The 21,082-nt window shown below is 53.7% G+C and overlaps 3 protein-coding genes across 8 annotated transcripts in view; all 3 read left to right on the top strand.

The window, feature by feature from the left end:
* Positions 1-767: 767 nt before the first annotated feature.
* On the top strand, positions 768-2,533 carry FKBPL (FKBP prolyl isomerase like). The gene is made up of 2 exons (XM_040463470.1): positions 768-952; positions 1,208-2,533. Exon 2 carries the CDS (start codon positions 1,297-1,299, stop codon positions 2,344-2,346), a length of 1,050 nt encoding a protein of 349 aa, XP_040319404.1. The 5' UTR covers positions 768-952; positions 1,208-1,296; the 3' UTR covers positions 2,347-2,533.
* A 328-nt stretch (positions 2,534-2,861) lies between these two features.
* ATF6B (activating transcription factor 6 beta) lies at positions 2,862-12,137 on the top strand. 6 transcript variants are annotated; one of them, XM_040463466.1, is made up of 19 exons: positions 2,862-2,987; positions 3,365-3,444; positions 3,578-3,656; positions 3,907-3,998; positions 4,525-4,660; positions 6,257-6,349; positions 7,027-7,112; positions 7,255-7,390; positions 7,483-7,614; positions 7,760-7,893; positions 8,565-8,750; positions 8,843-8,934; positions 9,357-9,536; positions 9,704-9,814; positions 9,997-10,078; positions 10,287-10,357; positions 10,581-10,692; positions 10,833-10,917; positions 11,446-12,137. In XM_040463466.1, the coding sequence occupies exons 1-19, from the start codon at positions 2,882-2,884 to the stop codon at positions 11,673-11,675; spliced, it is 2,223 nt and encodes a 740-aa protein (XP_040319400.1). In that variant the 5' UTR covers positions 2,862-2,881; the 3' UTR covers positions 11,676-12,137. The 6 variants fall into 6 exon arrangements, with proteins under 6 accessions (XP_040319400.1, XP_040319402.1, XP_040319399.1 ...); XM_040463465.1 differs by having other exon boundaries at positions 2,870-2,996; positions 10,290-10,357; XM_040463464.1 differs by having other exon boundaries at positions 2,871-2,996.
* Positions 12,138-17,578: 5,441 nt separating this feature from the next.
* TNXB (tenascin XB) overlaps positions 17,579-21,082 on the top strand; it is a 35,924-nt gene continuing 32,420 nt past the window's right edge. Inside the window, 1 exon segment of the mRNA XM_040463361.1 lies at positions 17,579-17,774. The gene's annotated coding sequence lies outside the window, so the exon portion shown is untranslated.

Below are 21,082 nucleotides of genomic sequence, written 5' to 3' on the forward strand. Positions count from 1 at the left end.
TGAGGTGATGGGCTAAACGGGTAAGAGGCATTAAAGAAGACCCTTGTTGGGATGAACACTGGGTGTTATACATAAGGGATGAATCACTGGAATCTACTCCTGAAACCATTATTGTACAATATGCTAACTAACTTGGATGTAAATTTAAAAAAAGAAAAATGCAGAATGTAGGGCCCAACCCAGACTTCCTAAATCCAAACCTGAGATTTAAGTTTCCCCAAATGATATGTATGCACATCAAAGTTTGAAAGACTAAGATTTCTTCAGGAAGAAGACTTGAAAGGCAGTGATGAGTATGAGAGAACAGGTAAGAAGCTTCAGGTGATCCCAGGGAATCCCTATCCCAGGACATAGGGGCAAATGAGGAAAAAGAGGCCTGGGGGTTTCTCTTGCAGCACCCTGGACTGAATGGGTTAAGGAGTAGGTTGGATGGCTCTGGCTGGGAGCCCTGAACATAGGGCACGGGTGGGCCTGGGGTCTTCACCTAAAAAGATTGCTACCGCCATCAGTCACCGCTAGCTCCGTCATTCCCCCGCTCTCCCTCCTGAGCCCCAGTCTCCCATTTCAGGACTTCTCCAGACTTTTAGTCTCAATGACCTGACCAGTCGGACCTCGCTAGCTCGGTTTGATTCTGCCAGGTTCGGTTGCTAAGGCCTACAGCTTCCCGGTTGCGGCGGGGGGGGGGGGGCGGGGGGGAATGATGTCACGTCCAAAAGGCGGGCTAACCAGGTCTCTCCCTCCGCCGGATTGGTTGACAGGAATTTGATTAGATTCGCAGCCTCGCGGGCTCAGGGTTAGCTGTTATTGTCCCCAGATGCCCCTGGCCCACGGCTGTCTTCTCCCCGTGGAGCAAGACTCTGAGGACAGTACTCAGGAAGCACTTAGCTTCGGAAGGAGAGGTGATCCGAATGGTCCGGATATTGCCACCAGGCTAGGCGTTTCGGCTGCCCAGGTACTTTTTGACTCGATCGGGTGTCCGTAGTTGGGGCGGCTACCCGAACCGCAGGGATTTGTGGAATTTATAGTTCTGCATTAGTTCTGGATTAGTTTTGGGTGGGCCGGAGGCTCTAGTCCGACAGGGATTTTTGGAGGAAGAAAAAAAAAAAAAAGACTGAGGACTGGGGGCCTGGGTCCCAGGACAGGGGAGGACAAAAAGGACGTCTAAGTAAGAATTCTGCCATTAGCATTGTTTTGGTGTTCTTTTTAGGTGCTGACCTGAAACTGATCCACCCCTTTCTGACCAAAACTGTTCACCCACGGTGGATTCACCCACGGTGGAAGGGACCAGGCAGCCAAATGGAGATGCCACCAGTCAATCCAGTGGGAGAGAAGGACACCTCTCAGCCGCAACAACAATGGGAAAAGAACCCCCAGGAGAACCTTGAGTCAACTACCCAGATCAAGCAGCAGTCCCCAGATCCTCCTACTGAAATCCTTGAGCTGAGAGTGAGCCCAAATCAAGCCAGCCAAATTCTAGAGAATTCTCAAGGAACTGAAAAACTGGCCGCTGGACTTCAAGGAAACTCTGCTAAGTCTCGTGGATCAACCAGTGAGATGCCAGAGCCCCTTCAAGCTTCTGATCTCTGGTACTGTCCGGATGGGAGCTTTGTTAAAAAGATCATAATCCGTGGCCATGGCTTGGACAAACCCAAGCTGGGCTCCTGCTGCCGGGTACTGGCGTTTGGGTTTCCTTTTGGGTCAGGCCTGCCAGAGGGATGGACCGAGCTAACTATGGGGTTAGGCCCATGGAGGGAGGGGACTTGGGGGGAACTCATAGAGAAATGCTTGGAGTCCATGTGTCAAGGTGAGGAGGCAGAGCTTCAGCTCTCTGAACACTCTGGACCTCCTTTCAGGCTCACACTGGCCTCCTTCACTCAGGGCAGGGACTCCTGGGAGCTGGAGGCCAGTGAGAAGGAGGCCTTGGCCAGGGAAGAACGTGCAAGGGGCACAGAATTATTTCGAGCTGGGAACCCTGAAGCGGCTGCCAGATGCTATGGACGGGCTCTTCGGCTGCTGCTGACTTTACCCCCACCCGGCCCTCCAGAACGAACTGTTCTTCATGCCAATCTGGCTGCCTGTCAGTTGCTGCTAGGGCAGCCTCAGTTGGCAGCCCAGAGCTGTGACCGAGTGCTGGAGCGGGAACCTGGCCATTTAAAGGCCTTGTACCGAAGGGGGGTTGCCCAGGCTGCCCTTGGGAACCTTGAAAAAGCAACTGCTGACCTCAGGAAGGTGCTGGCGGTAGACCCCAAAAACCGGGCAGCCCAGGAAGAGCTGGGAAAGGTGATCATTCAGGGGAAGAAACAAGATGCAGGGCTGGCTCAGGGTCTGCGCAAGATGTTTGGCTGATTAAAAGTTAAATCTTAAAAGAGACAGGAACCTGTGAATTGTGGTTTATGCCGTGAGATTTTGAGGGGACCAAGAGGGAGGGTTTCAGCGATGTCCCATTCATTCCTAGCTTTTGCTTTCTTAGGGGAGATAACAGTGGACTCAGTGCGCCTCCTTCCCTCTTTTACCATTAAAAGCCATATGATCACCTGTGCTACATTTTGGGGGGGCTTATTCATATCCGAGGATAAATGGACGATACATAAACTTCTGAATTTAGGATTGGGGGAGATGGCGGGCCTTTGAATCCCGGGAACTACATCTCCCAGGCTTTCTCGTTGGGTCCCGCCCGGCGCATGCGCAAACTATACAGCCCGGTTCAGCGGGAGTGCTGTCCTTCTGCCGTGCTCCCATTGGCCCGCCCTATCCAGCCATCTCAAGTATTCAGCACCCAGGTCTCTTACTGGTCGGTAGAGCTTCCGGGACACCGCCCCCTTTTTTTAAGAGACAACTGATTAGTTGATGATGGGGAGAGGCGGGTCTTGGGGACCGTCTCATGGCTGGGGGGCGGGAGGGAAAGATGGCGGAACTGATGCTGCTCAGCGAGATTGCGGACCCAACACGTTTTTTCACCGATAACTTGCTGAGCCCGGAGGACTGGGGTCTGCGGAGTGAGGCCTGGGGGAGGGAGGAGGGCTGTGGCATACTATGCTTTTGAGGCACGCAGGGAGGAAGCGGAGGTCCATAGAGGAAGGCTGGGCAAATACGGAATCCATCACCCGAAAGAGGGCGGAGCAGGGGGGCTCGTTGTGCATTCGGGGGGATGCGGGAGTTGGGAAAGACCTCTGCTCCCTGCAGAAACATCGAGTTGTTCCGGGGTGGGGGAAGGAGGAGCTGAAGTTCTTTGGCTGTATCACGTTTCAAGTGGGCGGGCGGTAGGTCTGGCCGAGCCGAGCCAATGAGGGATGGGCCCAGGGCTGTGTGTCGATCTGTAGGCTGGGCCACCGGACGACCCCCTGATGCTCTTCATCTCTTGCAGACAGCACCTTGTATACTGGCTTAGATGATGTCGCGGAGGAGCAGACGCAGCTCTTCCGTTGCCCAGAGCAGGATGTCCCGGTACTGCTTCTCTAGCCTTGTCTCTAACCTTTGGGGGTCGGGAGTTGCCCCGGAACAAGGACTCAGCCCCAAGCCAGAGCTCATGAAGCCGTTGCCTTCACATTCTTGCTGTCTAATGTCCTTCTTTATTCAGTTTGGCAGCAGTTCCTTGGACGTGGGGATGGATGTCAGCCCTCCTGAGCCACCCTGGGACCCCCTGCCTATCTTTCCAGGTAAGATATCCCTTGTGATTCCTGCATCCTTACAAAACCCTCTCTTTCCACTGTTTTCCAGGAACGACACACTCCCCTATGTCCTCACACCTCCTCTTCATAAGTGCCCGTGCACTCCTCTTTCCTTCAGCCCCTTATGTGTTCGTTCCCCTTTGCCCCAGGTGAGGGGATCCTCACCTCCAAGGCTTTGGGCACGTTTTGGACTCTTCAGGCTCTGCTTCCTGGTTATTCCCCATCCCCTTTCTTCCAGATCTTCAGGTGAAGTCTGAGCCGTCCTCCCCCTGCTCCTCTTCCTCCCTCAGCTCTGAATCATCGCGTCTTTCCACAGAGCCCTCTAGCCAGGTGAGAGAACCATCTCCTTCCTTCTGCTGTTTGTGGCAGGGATGGTGTTCCAGTCCCTTCATGCATAGGTGCTGAGAAAATGTTTTGTGTGCTATGGGTCATGGAGTAGCGGTGGTGCCTTTGGATTTCTTTAATATCCTCATTTTCCATGTCTCCTCTGTGGTTGTCTGTAAGTGAAGATGGAGTCATTTTAATAAATAGAGATATGTGGCAGCCATGGTGGGGCCAGGAAGAAGAGAGTTGTTAACTTCTGAGAATTCTGAAATTGCTCTTGCCCCAGTTGTCCATTCTAAGGCAATATTCGAAATCATGAGACTTCATCAACCCTCCCAGGAATAATATAGAGAAAACGAGGGGCCAGAGACAACTTAAGGAGATATTCAGTAAAACCAGAATGTCAAATAATTAGTAATTAGTAAAAGCTAGTCAAAAAATTAGTAAAAACTTTTGTTTTTACTCTTGCTCTCAACACCTTCCTTGTTTTATTTTTTATGACCCCCCACCATTTCACCCAACTCTCACCCAGGTCCCTGCTGTGGGGGAGGTGCTGGTTGTGAAGACAGAGTCCTTGGCACCCCCACTCTGCCTCCTAGGAGATGATCCAACATCCCCATTTGAAACGGTCCAGATCAATGTGGGTCCCACCTCTGATGACCCCTCAGGTAATAACAGCCTGCTACCACCCCCAGGCTTTACCAAGGCAGGGTAGATGGGAGAGGGGCTTTACCAAGGCAGCAGGCGAGAGAGAGAGAGAAAGCAAGCAGGGGAGGGGCAGAGAAAGTGGGGACAGAGGATCTGAATCAGACTCTGTGCTGATAGAGGAGAGCCGGAAGAGCCTGATGCCATGTGGGGCTCAAACTCAGGTACCCTGAGATCATGACCTGGCTGATGTCAGACATTTAACTGACTAAGTCACCCAGGCACCTGTCCCCCCTGCCCCGGCCCCATTGCTTTGCATTTTTAAAAAACTTATGGACAGTACTTTAGGGCATATTTATTTATTTCCCACCCCTGAAGTTTTATTATAAAAATTTTTCAAACATACAGAAAAGTTGAAATTCCATATACTCAACTCCTAGATCCTACAGTTAACATTACTTTCACTATTTCACTAAGTGTTACTAAGTTTATTTACTCTTAGGTGTTTACACAGTAAACATTTATAGAGTACCTACTCCATGCCACATACTGGACGGGGTGCTGGGAATGCAAGATGAAGAAGATGTGAGCATCATGCTGACCCAAGAATCCTGTAGTGTGGAGGGAGGGGAAAGACAGATACCAGTTGCTGCAAGTGTGGGAACTCCAGGATAGACATCGCAAGGTGCCATGAAAACTCATAAGAGGGGCAGCTCACCCTGTTGGGGCTGGATCAGTGATGTGCTCCTGGAGGAAGCATTTCCTGAACTGAGTTTGAAGGACACATAGAAATTAGGCACAAGATGAATGTGGGGACTGTGGCATGTGCGCACACGTGTGTGTGTGTGTGTGTGTGTGTGTGTGTGTGTGTGTGTGTGTGTATCTAGGGAGCTTGTATCTCCTCAGAGTGGATGTGAGGAGGGAGTGGGAAATGGCAAGAAAGTTGCAGAGGCTGCAGGCCAAGTGAGAACCGTGCTAAGGGACTCTTAGCTTTTATCCTATGGGCAGTTGGGAGACTGAAGAATCGAGCAGGAGAACAGTGTGATTAGGAAGCTGACTCTGGTGACAGAGTAGAGAGAATGGATCATGGAGAGGCAGGACTGGATACAGTTCCTCAAGAAAGATATTTGGATTCTGAAAAGAGGCAGAAAGAATGACATAGAATGGAAGAATTGCAGTGACTTCCTGTGTAGGATTTGATGCCAGAGTTTCACGCTAGGGCAGATAGGTATTGCAAGAGCACGAGCCCCCAGGCCAGGGAATGTGCTGAATTCATTGTGGGTTACAAAGCGCCTTCAGGGTTTCCTGGCACTGCCTGTCTTTGGCAAGGGAGCCCAGTGATGCAGTCCATTCTGTTTTCCTCCCCAGCCTCAGGGCGGGGCAGGTTAGTATAGAAAATGGATTTGGAGAGAGAAACAGATCACATTCGCCAACAAGATAAGGATATAAACCTTGACTGTTGAGGACTTTGCCAAGGAGTCGATTCTCCCCTTGTATTTAGGTTATCTTCTGAGGGCCTGTGCTTTACCCATCAGTTTGATAGACAGGAAGCATAAAACATAATCTTTGCTTTTGGAGAGTCTCATGAGTGTCATAACACGTGGTTAATAATCAAATAGTGATCATCTCTGAGGAGGGATCCAGGTGGCTGGTAGACAAGAAAGGGAAGGAGATCCACTTCACTGAATTACCTTTTGGTCCTTTGGAGTTTTGTGAGTATATTACCTATTCATAAACATAAGTTGAAATTTTTAAATAGCAATATTGGCAGTTCTATAATTAAGTACCCAAAAGAGTTGTATGGACCAAAGGTAGCGGCAGACTGTTGACCTTGGGGTTGAATCTGGCCCTCAGATGACTTTTATTTCACCCACATGGGGTGACCAGCAAGTCTCACAGATGGATTTAACAGAGGCCAGGAAGGCTCAGAGGTGACTGAGGCTTTGTGATTTGGTGCCTGGGAGCCTGACGGAGTAAAAAAGGGAATTTGTGTGAAGGGACAAGCTGTGAGCCCCATTTAAGGCCAGCTTGAATTTGGGTGGGTGGTGGGGCACAAGAGAGGAATGACCAGCAGGCACCGTGGGAGTCAGGATTGGGACACAGGGGAGCAGTCAAGGGTAGAAATTCAGACTTGGCTGCTGTCAGCATAGAGACAGCTTCAGGAGCCAGTGAAAGCGAAAGGAAAGTTCTGGGCAAAGAGGTAGGAAGAGAGCCAGCAGGTCAGCAACCCCATAGTTCTCTGCCTTCTGGATTGCATGCCTAGGGCCAGAATAGTCTTAGTTTTTGGTACAAGGGGGAAGGACCATGTCTTCCATCCCCTATCTTAATTCTCTTCTCCTTCAGTGTTTATCTGATACCCAGCATTCTATATTATCCTGACACCCCACAGATGTCCAGACCAAGCTAGAGCCTGTCTCTCCATCTTCCTCCATCAACTCTGAGGCTTCCCTGCTCTCAGCAGAGTCCCCCAACCAGGTGAGCCTCAACCTTTCTTACTCTCTCCAGACATTCCAGTGAGCGCCTTCTGCCTCTCAGAGGTATGACAGCATTCTCTTCTTCAGCTCCTTCTCCTTGATATCCCTCCTGACTCACATATCTTTTGGAATGCCCAACACAGGGTTTTATAGGAGAGGAGGTACTGGAAGTGAAGACAGAGTCACCATCCCCTCAAGGGTGTCTCCTGCGGGATGCCCTAGGCCCCCCACTTGGAGGTGTCCAGATCAGCATGGGCCCATCCTCTGATGGCTCCTTAGGTAATGGGGCAAGCTGATATGTTGGGATCCCCGGCAAGAGGCCTCTAGTCCTGACATTCCTTCCTTCCTTCCTTCCTTTTCCCTTCCTTCAGGCAAAGCCCTGCCCACCCGGAAGCCACCACTGCAGCCCAAACCTGTGGTGATAACCACTGTCCCAATGCCACCCAGAGCTGTGCCTCCTAGCACCACCATCCTTTTGCAGCCTCTTGTCCAGCCACCCCCAGGTACTAAAATAGGAGAGAAGGAGCCGGACTGGATTGACTTTCTCGGGGAGCTCACAGCCGTTGAGGCTCCCAGCCCTTGGGTGCTCAGGTACGGGTATGGACACAAGAACAGCTCTCACCTCCTTCTCCTGCTCACTTGCCCCAGTGTCACCAGTTGTCCTCATCCAAGGTGCTATTCGGGTCCAGCCTGAGGGGCCGGCCCCCCCTGCTCCAAGGCCTGAGAGGAAGAGCATTGTTCCAGCTCCTATGCCTGGGAACTCCTGCCCACCTGAAGTGGATGTAAGTACTGGAGAGGAGAGGAGTAAGACTAGTAACGGGGAGGAAGTCTGCCATGGAAGAGAGAATTGTGGAATGAGGAGGGATCGAAAAGTGAGGACGCAAAGCCATAGATGATCCTCAAGGTCAGAGTGGATCCCTGTTTATATAGGAGTATCAACTCTGTAATTTTAGGATTCTTAGTTTTGCTAACACTGAAGATGAAGAAATGGCATTGGTGTCAGTAAATCTAAGGCAGGGGACCCATACTGTGTTATGGTTGTGGCAGTAGTTGGAAGAGGGAGGCTGTTTCCTAGGGGAAAACCAGGTAAAGTGTTCTTTAATTATGGCAAAGTTAAAGTGTGGGCCCTAAAAAGAATTGAGAGGAAGGAAGACCCCACCCACCAAGGAAAGGAACTGAGTTTGCACCAGGAACCAGCATGGAGGAAGTCCTTCCTACAGTCTGACTTCTCTCAGCTCTGAGGGACAGGAGCAGGGAGTGGTTGAGAGAAGGGCTCCTTCTGTGGAACGTTTTAGCAGAGAGGAATAACCCGTCTCTGGCTGTGTCGGTAGAGGTCAGGAAGGGGATAGAGTGGCCAGTGTGAGCATTGGGTAATCAGTTCCTGAAGTTGGGAGGCATAGTTCCCCTCTCCCACCCCTCTGTCATTCCTTTTCTGATCCTCCCGGTACCCTAGGCAAAGCTGCTGAAGCGGCAGCAGCGAATGATCAAGAACCGGGAGTCCGCCTGCCAGTCCAGGAGGAAGAAGAAGGAGTATCTGCAGGGGCTGGAGGCTCGGCTGCAGGCTGTGCTGGCGGACAACCAGCAGCTCCGCAGGGAGAATGCTGCCCTCCGGCGGCGGCTGGAGGCCCTGCTGGCCGAAGTAAGACGGTCCGTCCCAGGAGCCTCCTGGGAATACAGGCAGACTCCTTGGGGATGACTCACCCCCTCTCTCATCTCTCTCTCTCACCTTAGAACAGCGAGCTCAAGTTAGGGTCTGGAAACAGGAAGGTGGTCTGCATCATGGTGTTCCTTCTTTTCATTGCCTTCAACTTTGGACCTGTCAGGTGAGACCTTCCCTGCCTCCCCCAAAGCTTCTGGGTAGAGCCCACCCTCACAGCTGCCTGCCTGCCTGCCTGCCTTGGCACAGGCCCTTTCATTCCACTTACACGCAGGCAGCACAGCTGTCCTCAGCACCCATAGGGCATCCAGCCAGTCCCTTCTCCTTCCATCATTTCTCTCAAATGGTGTGTCCTGGAGCAGATGGTGGTAATAACAATGGTAAAGATAGTGACTTTTAAGTGCTTGCTGAGCTCCTCGTGCTTCCTGGCTTTATTAGGTGGCGATGGTTCTCATTCCCGTTGTACACATGAAGGGATTCGCTCTGCAGGATAGATTGGAAGCCAGGCAGGCTTTCTGCAGAGCCCATGATCTTAACCAGCCCCTGGACCAAGCTGGAATTCCTTACTCGATCCTTCCTCATCCTCAGCATCAGTGACCCTCCTCCAGCTCCCATCTCTCCTCGGATGAGCGGAGAGGAGCCTCGACCCCGGAGACATTTGCTGGAGTTCTCAGCGCAAGAGCCGGTTCATGGAGTTGAACCCCTCCAGGGTTCCTCCCTGGGCCCTGAGGAGCCCCAGCCCAGCCCCCCAGGCCGGCCAAGTTTCAGGTAAGGAGAGGGCCCTCTCTCTTTTGGGGATGCTGAGTGTATCTCCTCTCCAAAACTTACTTTTTCTTCCTAGGGGAACCAGAGTTCTCCTGCCATCGTTGCCTGTTCTGTTGGGGGAGGGGCGTGGGGTAGCCTCTAATCATTGCCTCCTCCCTGCCTCACTCCAGGAACCTGACAGCCTTCCCGGGGGGCAGTGCCAAGGAGCTGCTGCTGAGAGACCTGGACCAGCTCTTCCTCTCCTCTGATTGCCGGCACTTCAACCGAACCGAGTCCCTGAGGTGTGGGGGATCCCCAGCTGGGGCATCTTCCCTGTCCTCTGAGGCCCCCTCCACAGGCGGCCTGGCTATCCCTGTGTACTGAAGTACCAGCTCTCCCTGCCCTCTCTTCCCTCTCCTGTGCGCAGGCAAGGAAAATGGGAGCTCTGGCTCCTTACAGAGGTGTTACCCCTCTGTTTCCCTAGGCTTGCGGACGAGCTGAGCGGCTGGGTCCAGCGTCACCAGAGAGGCCGGCGGAAGATCCCCCAGAGGGCCCAGGAGAAACAGGTAGGAGGGGCTAGGGCTGGTTCAAGGAAGGCCACTGGAAGACTAAATGTCCTGGGGATTTTGAGGGAGCATCTCACTGTGGAGGTTTGAGGGATCACTTGGGGGAAGTGGAGGGGTGGGTGTGAGGTGGCATCAGCTTCCAGGGGCCGTCTGTCTCTTTCCCGTTTCCCTTCACCCTCTTCAAATCCTTAGATACTTCTCCTTCCAGAAGTCTCAGCTCTGGAAGAAGTCGCCTCCAGTTAAGGCAGTTCCCACCCAACCCCCTGGGCCCCCAGAAAGGTGAGTCTATGAGGGTGCTTGTCTGTTACTAAGGGAGGTTTCACTCTAAAGAGCTACACCCCCAGGAGCTATCCTGTGTCTGTCATCATTGCCACCAATGGCGCTATGCCTCCCTCATCCACTGGGGTCTCGTGTCTTTTTCTCTTACCCTCTCCCGTCTTCCCCGGTGGGGACTGGGCATGGGGCTTAGTTTCTCCCAAATCCTGTTTCCCCTCCTGGCTAGGGATTCTGCGGGCCAACTGCAGCTATATCGCCACCCAGACCGTTCGCAGCCAGAGTTCCTGGATGCAATTGACCGACGAGAAGACACATTTTATGTTGTGTCCTTCCGAAGGGTGAGTCCTTCCCTGCCCCATCCCTGTCACCCTGCGCTCTCCAGCAATCTGTCTTCAGGCTGAGGCTATAGAGTAGAGGTGGGGAGAGCCTGTCCACATCTTTTCCTCCAGCCCTCTGGCCCGGCCCCTTTGTTTCCCAGGACCACTTGCTGCTCCCTGCCATCAGCCACAACAAGACCTCTCGGCCCAAGATGTCCCTGGTGATGCCTGCCATGGCCCCCAATGGTAATTCTCTCCCTGCCAGATCTGGGGAGGGGTCCTGAAATCGAGGAATGGGGAGGTTCTGATAGGGAGATCCAGCATGAGGAGCTGAGGGGGAAGTGGAGAGAGGAGTGGGCCATTCCAGAGAGAGACTAGACTCCTGGATGAGAAGATGCAGGAAATGGATGGAGAGAAAAACCGAATGCAGGAGACATGGGAGGAGGACGAGGGTGCAGGCCATCCCTTGGTGACGGTGCTCAAGGAGGTATGGGCAGAGGGGGTGGGCTGGGAATGGCCAGATTCTCACCTTCTGTGTTCTCTTGCTGTCCTTTCCTCTGTGACCTCAATCATATGTGTCCTCTGTGACTCATCGATGTCATTTGCTTTTCCTGCCCCTTTCCTCTCCCTGCACCAACCCCATCCCTACCCTCTCGTTCAACTCCTGCTATGGACCGTCTCCTCACCATTGCCCCTCCCTCCCTGCCCACCTCTACTTTTTTCCTCTCTGTTTGCCTGCGCTTCTCCTCTTTCTTAACTCTCTCCTTCTCACAGAGACCCTGTCAGGCCGGGGGGCTCCAGGAGACTATGAGGAGATGATGCAGATCGAGTGTGAGGTCATGGACACCCGGGTGATTCACATCAAGACCTCCACGGTGCCTCCCTCGCTCCGAAAACAGCCATCCTCGACCCCAGGCAATGCCACAGGTGGCCCCTTGCCAGCTTCTGCAGCCGGCCAGGCACGCCAGGCCTCCCACCAGCCCCTCTACCTCAATCACCCCTGACCTGTGCAACTCACACTGACTTAGAGCTGGTGGTGGGGGACGGGAGGTGGGGGGTGACCAAGTGGGTTTTTTCTAAGTTCTCTGATCCCTGGGCTTGGGGCAATTGGTAAAGGAAAGACAGGGTGTGGGGTTAAGCCCTTATTTGGGGGTGAGGGGGTTTACCTCTCTTCTCACCCCTTTTTGGAATATAGGGCTCCTCTCATTTCTCTGAACCCCTAACTCCTGCTTCTTTCGAGATTAAGTTTTGGGGTAGGTGGACTCCTGCACACTCTTTATTCTTTTGTTTCTCTGTTTAGGGGGTGGAGGTGGGAATTTGGTCCCCGGGAGGGACAAGGGACATTTTTACATTTTTGGAGCTAGTTACTGGGAGTAAAGGAGGGATGGTGGTGGGAGATCAGGTTTATGTATATGTATATCTTCTTTTTTATTATTAAATAAACAACTTGGAGGGAGTTGAAGGAATGGTGACTGCCTTCCTGGCTCAGGACGGGGAATTGGGGGAAAGTGGCTTCTGTACTGACAGTATATCAGACAACCAAGCACTGAAGACATAGCTGGCTCTGGGGTGGGATGGGTGTGGGATCCCAGACCTCATGTCATTCCCTTGTCCCCGCCCCTACAACACTGGGGCATGTCTGTGTCTAGCGGTGGGGGCGGCGGGGGGCGGGGGGGATGAGGGTGGGATGTCTCCTGGCATGACAGCCCTGAGGATACAGATCCCTGGAATGTGTCTGAGTAAACAGGAAGGACAGGGGGCCCCACGCCCTTTGGGGTAAGCAGCATCCCTGGGTCTCCTGCATTCTAGCAGGTTCTCCCTCCCCTCCCTTGATTTCCAGGACGAGCAACTTGAACAAACAGCAGAGCTGGGGCCAGAAGGCTGTGAGCCAGAAAGGAGGGGCCACAGTGGAGAAGGGGGCAGTGTTTGGAGGGAAGGGGAGATGTTCAAGAGCATCTTCTTAGCCCTAAACTTGGGGAGACTGAGACTTGTGAGTCCAAGTGAAAGAAGAGGATGAGAAACTGACCTGGCAGGAAAGGCTGTGCTTCTAATTAGGAGGAAGGGGAAGAGGACAGGGTGAGGGGCCAAATCTCACTCAAGCTGGGGGGATCCCATCGGCGGCTCCTGTCCAGCAGCGCCTCAGGCCTGGCCCTGCAGGAGTGTCCTGGGTCAGCTAGAGGGTGTGGGCCGGGCCTGGGCTCAACGCCCAGATGACTGGACAGGGGCCGCCCGGGCCACAAGCCCAGGCCTGAAGGAGGAGGGGTGAACCTCACGTGTCTAGCCAGGCTCCCCCACTCCCCATTACTGTGTTTGGGGTGAAAACAGACTGAGTAACTATGGCAACCTGGAACCAGGGCTCCCAGGAACTAGGCCTCTCCTCCCTCCGGAGCACAGCCCTAGCTTCTCGGCTTCCCTGTCCCCACATCCCTCGAGGCTTACCCAGGCCCAGTGCAAGAGCAAGGATTTGGGAGACAGATCGCCTGAGTTGGATTCCCTGCTTTACCTTTCATTAGTGGATGCCCTTGATACGTAACTTAAACACTTGGGGCCTTAGTTTCCTCATCTGTAAAGCAGAATACTCCTACCTACTTCTCAGGGTTGGTGTAAGGGTAAAAGATATTCACAGTGCCTGGTCCCTGGAAGGTGCACCTGTCCCTTGTTCCTTACACCTTTCTCTTTCCATTTACACTGTCCTTTTCTCCTCTATTCCACTCTTAATCCCAACTGGGTTCATCACTGTTTCATTGTCCCATCTCTCTCTGTACTGACCCCAGCTCAGGACAGTGCTTGAGTGTTGGCATCTCAGACTTGGGGCCCTGAGGTGGGGCCTGCAGCGCATCTGGCTGAGTGGCAGGGGACAGCTGGCACCTTGATGTGAACTGGCAGTCGACACTATTGGCCCAGTGAGCGGAGTGGTGGAAAGGATCAGGAGAGGCATGGAGCAGGGGTGTGCAAGGCAGGAAGGTGAAGGCAGGTCAGTCTCTGGCTGCCGCCCTCCAGACCCATGTGGCTCTGCAGCCACAGCCTTATCCCAGGCCACCTCAGCGTATGGCCGCTGTCACTCCTGCACCTCCTGTTGGCCCCTCCTGTCCCAGGCCCACTTTGTCTTTCTGTTGGGCTGCTTTCCTTCCTCAGGATCCGGCCTTTTGTTCCTCTTATCCTCCCTGACCCATTGCCTCTGCCTCTTTGCACCAAATTCCTTTCCTTTCCCACCTCTCTTTGCCCTCTGTCCCACTGGGAGCCCTCACCTTCTCTTTTGGACTCTTCAGTCTATGTTCATCTTGTTGTTTCTTGTCCCTTTTGTGTTTTGCCCTTCCTCCCTCCTGTTCCACTCTCTCTTCCCTTTCTTTTTACTTGTTCTTCTCACCTCCTCCTGCTGCTGACCCTGTGCTCAACTCCTCCCTTTTCATGCCACCCCCTCCCCGTTCCTGTTCCTCTGTCCACATTCCTTGTCCTGTGGGGCGACTTCCTCTCCTCTCCCCCGCTTCAGCCCTCTCCCCCTTCCTCCCCCTTCACCACTGCAATCCCCCGTCCTCTTCCCAGCCGTGGGGGCCAGGACTAGAGAGCCTAATGCTTGCCTCATCGTTCTGCTATGGCTTCTGGATACAGCACATCTGGATTCGGGGGCCCAGATGTGTGGTTGCCACAGCGACCTCGGTCCCTCTGGTAAATACAGGCGCCCACCCGCCCCAGAGCAGAGAACAAAACAATTGTGTGACTTTCTTTTGTCACGAGATAGAAATGTCCTCCCCCCTCCCTTCTCCCCACACCCGCGTCTCCAGGCAAAGGAAGTTTTATGGGTCCAAATCCTTCCTTCTGTGGCTCTGTGGCCCCCTTTTCAGCCCCAGCCTCGTGGTTCTCTTCCATCTCATGTCGGGCTGTCTCCTCTCTCTGAGCTCCCCTTCCTCACCATCTCCCAGTCCCACCCCTCAGTAGTGGAATGTTGAGTCCCCTATCTTAAACTTGGTGGTTTCTTACCGAATCTGCATAGCAACTGAATGCAGAAAAAAAAGTTCTAAAAATCCAGACCTTCTACCCTTCCTTCTCAAACAAGTTCTTCCAGAAGCCCCTTCATTTGTTTCTGCCCTAAGCCTTGCATCTTCCCAAGGCTGTTCCTGGGGAAGGGGAGAGAATACATGCTTTGGAATCCGGAAACCTGGGTTGAGGCTCACCTTTATCACCACTAGCAAAATCCCTTGGACAAGTCACCTAATGTCTGTGACCCTCCACTTCCTCAGCCACAAAGTGGGATTGATCAAATGCCTGCACTGTGTTGGAAAGTGTTTTGTCAACGGAAGCCCAGTACAACTGTTTTTCTCTCTTCCCCCTCTCTGGGACTGCTCCCTTGGATCACAGCCCCTGGCCTCTCTTCATTCCTTCTCTTCTCCTTCAGGTCCTTGCCCTTAATTGCCCTCATTCTTTTTCTTCCCTCCCTTCTCCTGGTCTTTCCTTTCCTTCCTGTCTGTATCTTTTCTCCCATATCCTCCTGAGGTCAGGACAGGGACATGGAGGTTCTTTCAAGGATGGGCGTCCAGAGCTGAAGACACCTGGACCTAGGATTCTGAGACCGCAAGCCAGAGCATGTGGACAGTTGTCAGCAACACCGATCTTTCTACCGTCACCTGAAACACCTCAGTGAAGGCAACCGGCTCTGACCATTAGGTCTGGGGCTCCTGCCAGACTCCCTTTGCCCATCCTTCTCACCCAGTCTTTTCATAACTCAACAGTGACAAGAATTCATTGGGCACCTGTGCGATGCAATGTCTGTGCTTTACTGATGAAATGCAAACATGTAAGACGGGAGCTCCTCCAAGAGCTGGAATCCAGGGGGTGAATCAAATTTTAGACAATGATGATCTCAGAAACTGGAATTATGTCTGTTAAGCCTACAGTGGTTTCTCCAAATGCCTTGTAACCTTGTAAATGTTTGCAATCCCATTCTGTTCTCTGAGATTCGTATCCCATCTGTTCCTAGTCGTGGACTTCCAGAACGCCCCACAGCCATCCTTCGAGTTCTCACATCTCCAGGGGCTCCTGGCCACTCTGTGGGACAAGTATACTTATGGTGGCCATACTTAGTAAATCATAAAACCAAGAATAAGACATAGGAAGAACAATGGCTATAACCATGAGACGGAATTACCAAAATCTGGGGATGTGAGAGAAAATTCATCCTCTGTGCAGTCTGTTCTCCCCAAATAATGCTGTTTCAGACTCTCCCTCCTCACCCTTTCATGTGCTTCCCCCCAGCCCTCCCAATCAGAGGGAAGCTATTACCCACTCCAGGCTCTGGGGGCTTTGGGCCAAGGCAGAGGAAGGAAGCTGAGCCCAGTTCCGTCCAAGATGCTGACTTCATCCTCCCCATCAAAGCCAGGAAAAAAACAGCCACACACACACCCAGACACACACGGGGACACCCACGCGAGGGTCCATGCAAGCCTTTGCCCTCGGCCACAGGGAGCTAACTGGGCATGTGGCAGCCATACACTGTGCCAGTGTGCCCTGATGCAGGAACAACGCACACCTGTAACCAGGGGGATCCAGTCTGGGGTGCTGACACCTGTGCCCTAACCTAAGTGGCAGATGGGCACATACAGGCTCCTCCAGGTCCCTTTCACTCATCACCTGTGACTAGGCCAAGCTACTCCCTGATGATGAGGTTGGTAGCGGGGTAGCAAGAACTCAATCCCTGTGAAACCTGGTGGGGTTGCCTCACCCTGGATACTTCTGTGACAAAAGTCTTCTTTTCAGCCCATCATAAGGGCAGGGAGCACAAAAGGATATGGAGCCAGAGAAAGAGCCATCCTTATGTGGGAGTGTCTGCTGCCCTGTCCTCTGGCATCAGTCTTCCTGTCTCTGCCTGAGGTCAAAGTGCTTTCTTTCCTGAGCCCCCAACTCTTCCTACCTCTGCTCCTGCTCCCCTGTAGCACCCAAACAACATCGGCTCCTTTTGGCTTTCTGCTGACTACACCCTCCCATTCATTACCCCCCCCCCCCCCCATCTGGGCCTCCCGCCTCGAGCTGGGGGAGCTAAGTCTCCCTAAGCCTCTCTCCTAAATTTCCAGCTTCTCTTCCCTGTCTCTCCTGAACCCCAGCTTCCTTCCCAAGTCATATATCTTGGTGCTCAGCCAAGCACTCAAGCCTCATCTGCCATTTCTCTAGAATTTGCTGAGGTAGGCGAATGAAAAGGGGGCAATGATCCCAAGCTGAGAACAGGTGGACTGACCAGAATGGATGGGAGAGGCAGTGTAAGGACAGGGCCAGCAGAAAAGATAGGAGAGGAAGAGACAGGTGCAGGTGGAAGCAAAGGGACCAGGCAGGAAAGGGTCGAGGGGGGTTTCCTTCACCCCTGCCCCTGCCCCACACGCCCAGGAAAGAATGGCAGTGGCTGGGGTGGGGAAGGGGGGGTGGGGGAGCAGAGAAAGAACCGGTGCTGGGCAACAGGCAGGAGGGACAGGATCCAAGCTGGAGCAAAGTGGGAGCAGGGCAGAGGTGGGAGAGGAGGTGCCAGGGAGGGAGGAGGAAGAGGGGCTGGCCAAGAGGAAGGGTGCTGGTAGAGAGGAGAACCCAGTGAGAGAGCAGGAGCAACAGGTGGGGAAATGGTGGGGGGGGAAGGAGAAATGGCATAAAGGATTGGGGATGTCAGGTTGGGCAAAAACTAGGGTGGGGAGGAAGAGTAAAAATGGGACAAGGAAAGGGTGTGGGAGGTAGGACCAGGGATGCAGGAGGCAAGACGGTATTGTGAGACTCGGTGATCCCAGACAGGGAGGGGAGGAGGGGTGGCATTCGATGACGTTGGGAAGGCCTGGCAGGGACTGGAGGGGTGGGAGGACCTGCCCTATCTCCGCTCCCCTCCCTGACCTCATGCTGGTCCTCCCCTTCTCCTCCCCCTGCTCACTGCAGGCTCCCTCCTTCTTGCTGTCGCTGCCGAGATCGACGGTCGGGTCGCAGCTCCGTGAGCCCCTGCTGCAGGGAACAAGCAAGGGGACCTCCAGGGAGCTCAGGGCTGCCAAGACACGGTAGCTCTGCCCTGTCTTGAGAACTCCCCTCCCAAGGTCAGGGACAGAGCAGGTGCAGAGGCACTGCAGCCGCTTGTTGCCCAGGTAAGCAGCAGAGCTCTGGGGAGAACAAGGGAAGAGCTGGGAGCGGTGGGGACTCTGTCCTACCCCTACACCCCAGGCGAAGGTGTGAAGGGAGAGCTCTCAGGAGAGCCTCGCAGAGCAGAGACTTTCTGTTGGGACAGAGGAAAAGGGACGTTGCACTGGGGACTAGACTCCCTGTGGAAGGTGTGTGTGTGTGTGTGTGTGTGTGTGTGTGTGTGTGCGCGCGCGCGCGCGCGCGTGCAGGGTTTGGATGGGATCAGGTGGTGGCACCAGGGTTAGGGTTAGTTATCGATGAGGTAGGACTCGGAGGTGCCCTCACTAGGGGAAACAAGGGGCTGGAGGCTGAACCAGTGGCCAGCTGGATCTCAGGAGTAAAGTGCTCTGGTTGGGACCCCAAGTGCTCTGGTTGGAGCAGCGGAGGCTAGACCTCCGGGAAGGTGCCAGAGGGAGCCTCTCAGCATGTGGGTTACAGGATCTGGGAGGGAGGTCTGGGGGTCTTGAGCCTTTAAGAAACTCTGAAATGAAGCAAAGTCAGGATTCCCAGGTCTGGGAAGGGCACAGAGCTTTCGGAAAGGATCCTAAAACTTGTTCTTGGCTGAGAGCTCTGCACCCATGACTCACGGTTCAGCGGGGCGGGCTGACTAAGAGATGCCTCCAGGGGCACAGGAGCTCCGTCTTCCTTCCGTCCCCCTTCCAGGCTCTCCTTGCTTCTGTCCGTCTAAACCTCCCCCTGCCCCCTACACGTGACACGCCCTGGGTGGGGCGGGCGGGCCCCTTATCTCGCCTGGAAAGAATTTAATGGCTTGGAAACAACTGGAAATGGAACCCGGAGGAACTACTGGGAAGCAAGTCGGAAACACCGCAGCTGCCGGCTGTCCGCTTCCAGTCCCCACCCGCTTCCCGCATCCCCGCTCCCTCCCCTCTTTCTCTCCCGTCTCCACTCCCTTGGAGACACGGCACCTTAGTTCTTCAGACTTCCTTCCCCCTGCGTCCTGGTCACTCAGTGCAGGACCTGAACCCGCCTTCCTGTCTCACATTGCCCCCTGACTCTTTCCCACTGGGGGCCCAGAAATCCTCTTACTTTTTCCATTCCTCTGGCCCATTAGCTCCCCAGAATAAAGGGCATCTGGATCCCCCCAAATTCCCCCTCCCTGGCACCTCCTTACCTTCTGGTTTCAACCCAATATCTGGAACCATCCACCCCCCATCTCCCTCCTTCCTCTCACACTCCTGGAATCCTTCTACTTTCATCACTCAGGTGGCATGAGGGGCAGAGGGAGGCAGGGGGGTGGGGCCCAAATCGCCCAACTCTGGAACATCCCTCATGGAAGCCGGCCCTTCTTCACACCTCTTGGGACCAACAGTCCCTGATGAGCAAAGTGTCAAAGTTGGCCACAACATGAATACCAGGCAAGCTGAGTCACAGCTTGGGAGGATGCCCCCATCTCTGCCAGCCCTCCAACTGTGAGGAGGATGCCAAAAGGGGGAAGCCATGTCCCCCCTCCCCACTGCAGAAAGGCGCCCCAGACACAGCAATAGGGGGGGATGATGAGGGGGAAACACAAGAAACACCCAAGTTCTTTGCTTTCCTAGTGCTGAGAGAAGAGCAGAATTCTTCCCAGAGTTGGAGGTGGGGAGTGGAGAGGTGGTGACAGGGCAGGAGTGGGGGTGGGGAAGGAGGCTCCAGGCTGTGAACTGGGGAGGCTACCCCTATCCTCTCAGGCCTGCCTTGCTACCTTCCAGCTTCTCTCCTTCCTGCAGCAGGGAACCTGTCCCCCTTCCCCACCCACCACTGAGTAGGGAAAGGTGCAGGATCCAGTGGTGGGGAGGGGGACCGGACAACTGACAGAGGCCCCCAGGGGTGTGGGGCACCAGGTATCTGCTGCTTCCCTTTAGAGCAGGGCCTCCCATCTGGTTCCAACTATGTTCTTTGCCTCACACAGCTGCCCCCTGAGCCAGTGAGAAATCAGCTTTCTTAGGCATCACCCAATGAATACGTGTGGAGGAGACGTGAAGAGGAGGTTGTGCGCACACACACCTGTGCACACACTCACACATGCGTGCCTGCAAAGATGCAGGTTTATTTGTGTATAAGTGTGTTCATACTTGTATTTGTGGATGAGTGCACACTCCGGTATATTTGGATGTGTACATGTGTTTGTGTGTGCATGCACCCCTTGGTTTGCATGGCCCTAGACACAGAGTGACAGGATTTGAGGGTAGGTCAGAGCCCACCTTGTACCCAAGGCTACACTCCAAGCTGACAGAAGGGCCAAGGGGCCCAGGGAAGGGCAGCTGTCTGCATGCCAGGCCTCTCTGCCTGGACCTTCTCCGGCACGGTGCCTCTTAGTGTGGAAATGCTCTTTCACTGTTGTCCAGCTTTCCCTCCTTCTCTTCTGGGCTGGTGGCGGGGAGCCCTGAAAACTCCCTTTTCTCAGACTCAAGAAGTTTATGGGTAGGAAGCCAGGAAATGTGTGTGTGTTGGTCACCGTCCCTTCCCTCCTCGCCGGTCAGCGTTTCCACACTCACCCTGCCCTCCTGTCTCCAGTCTCTGGTCCAGAAGAGCTGAGCGCCTGCCTACACCTCTCCTTAACCCTTCACCTGGACTGAACCCTCCGTGTCCCTTTGCCGCAGCCCCCTGCCCTGGCTCACCCTGAACACCTTTTGCCTTTCTGTGCGGCCCAATCCTTGCTTCAGTGGATTCCACAAACAGCTGGATACCAGCACCTAGATCAAGACACAGGATATTCTTGGCACCTCAGAATTTCCCCACTATGCCCTTCTGGTCGCTATTCCCCCAAGAGCACCACACCTCTGACCTGTAACACTACTGATTAACATTGTCCCTCCTCAGACTTCATATAAATACAATTTTACAGCATGTTCTCTCTTGCGTCTGGCTTCTTTTGCGCAACCCCATATTGGTGAGATCCATCCATGTTACTACATATAGTTGCAGTATGAATAAACCATGCTTTATTTAATCCATTCTACTGAGGTGAGACATTTGGGTAGTTCCCGGTTTGGGCTATTATGAGTAGTACTGCTCTGATGGGTATCTTCCTGGGGGTGGAATTGGTGGATCATAGGGTTCTCGTAGAGCTCTGGTAGATTTCATAGATTCTGCAAAATGGTTTTCTAAAGTGCTTGCACTATCCGGCCCTGCCAGAATCCACACCTGGCCTCTCTAGCCAGTTTCTGCCTGTGCTGTGGTTTCTATCCAACTTCCTGTCCCAGACACTGTCCGTGGTCCTAGCCCTGACCTTGGTCCTGTTCTTGGTTCTAGCCCTGATGCTAGTCCTCAGCTT

This window comes from Herpailurus yagouaroundi, unplaced genomic scaffold (assembly GCF_014898765.1).
Source record: "Herpailurus yagouaroundi ecotype Mexico unplaced genomic scaffold, PumYag 393, whole genome shotgun sequence".
Taxonomy (NCBI): domain Eukaryota; kingdom Metazoa; phylum Chordata; class Mammalia; order Carnivora; family Felidae; genus Herpailurus; species Herpailurus yagouaroundi.

Excerpts from the sequence above, each read along its gene's own strand:
- FKBPL (XM_040463470.1), top strand. The coding sequence starts at position 1,297 with ATGGAGATGCCACCAGTCAATCCAGTGGGAGAGAAGGACACCTCTCAG.
- ATF6B (XM_040463464.1), top strand. The coding sequence starts at position 2,882 with ATGGCTGGGGGGCGGGAGGGAAAGATGGCGGAACTGATGCTGCTCAGC. Across the intron at positions 4,661-6,256 it reads CACCTCTGATGACCCCTCAG|TGATCATCTCTGAGGAGGGA; the intron begins GTAATAACAGCC and ends ATAATCAAATAG. Across the intron at positions 8,935-9,356 it reads TTCAACTTTGGACCTGTCAG|CATCAGTGACCCTCCTCCAG; the intron begins GTGAGACCTTCC and ends CCTCATCCTCAG.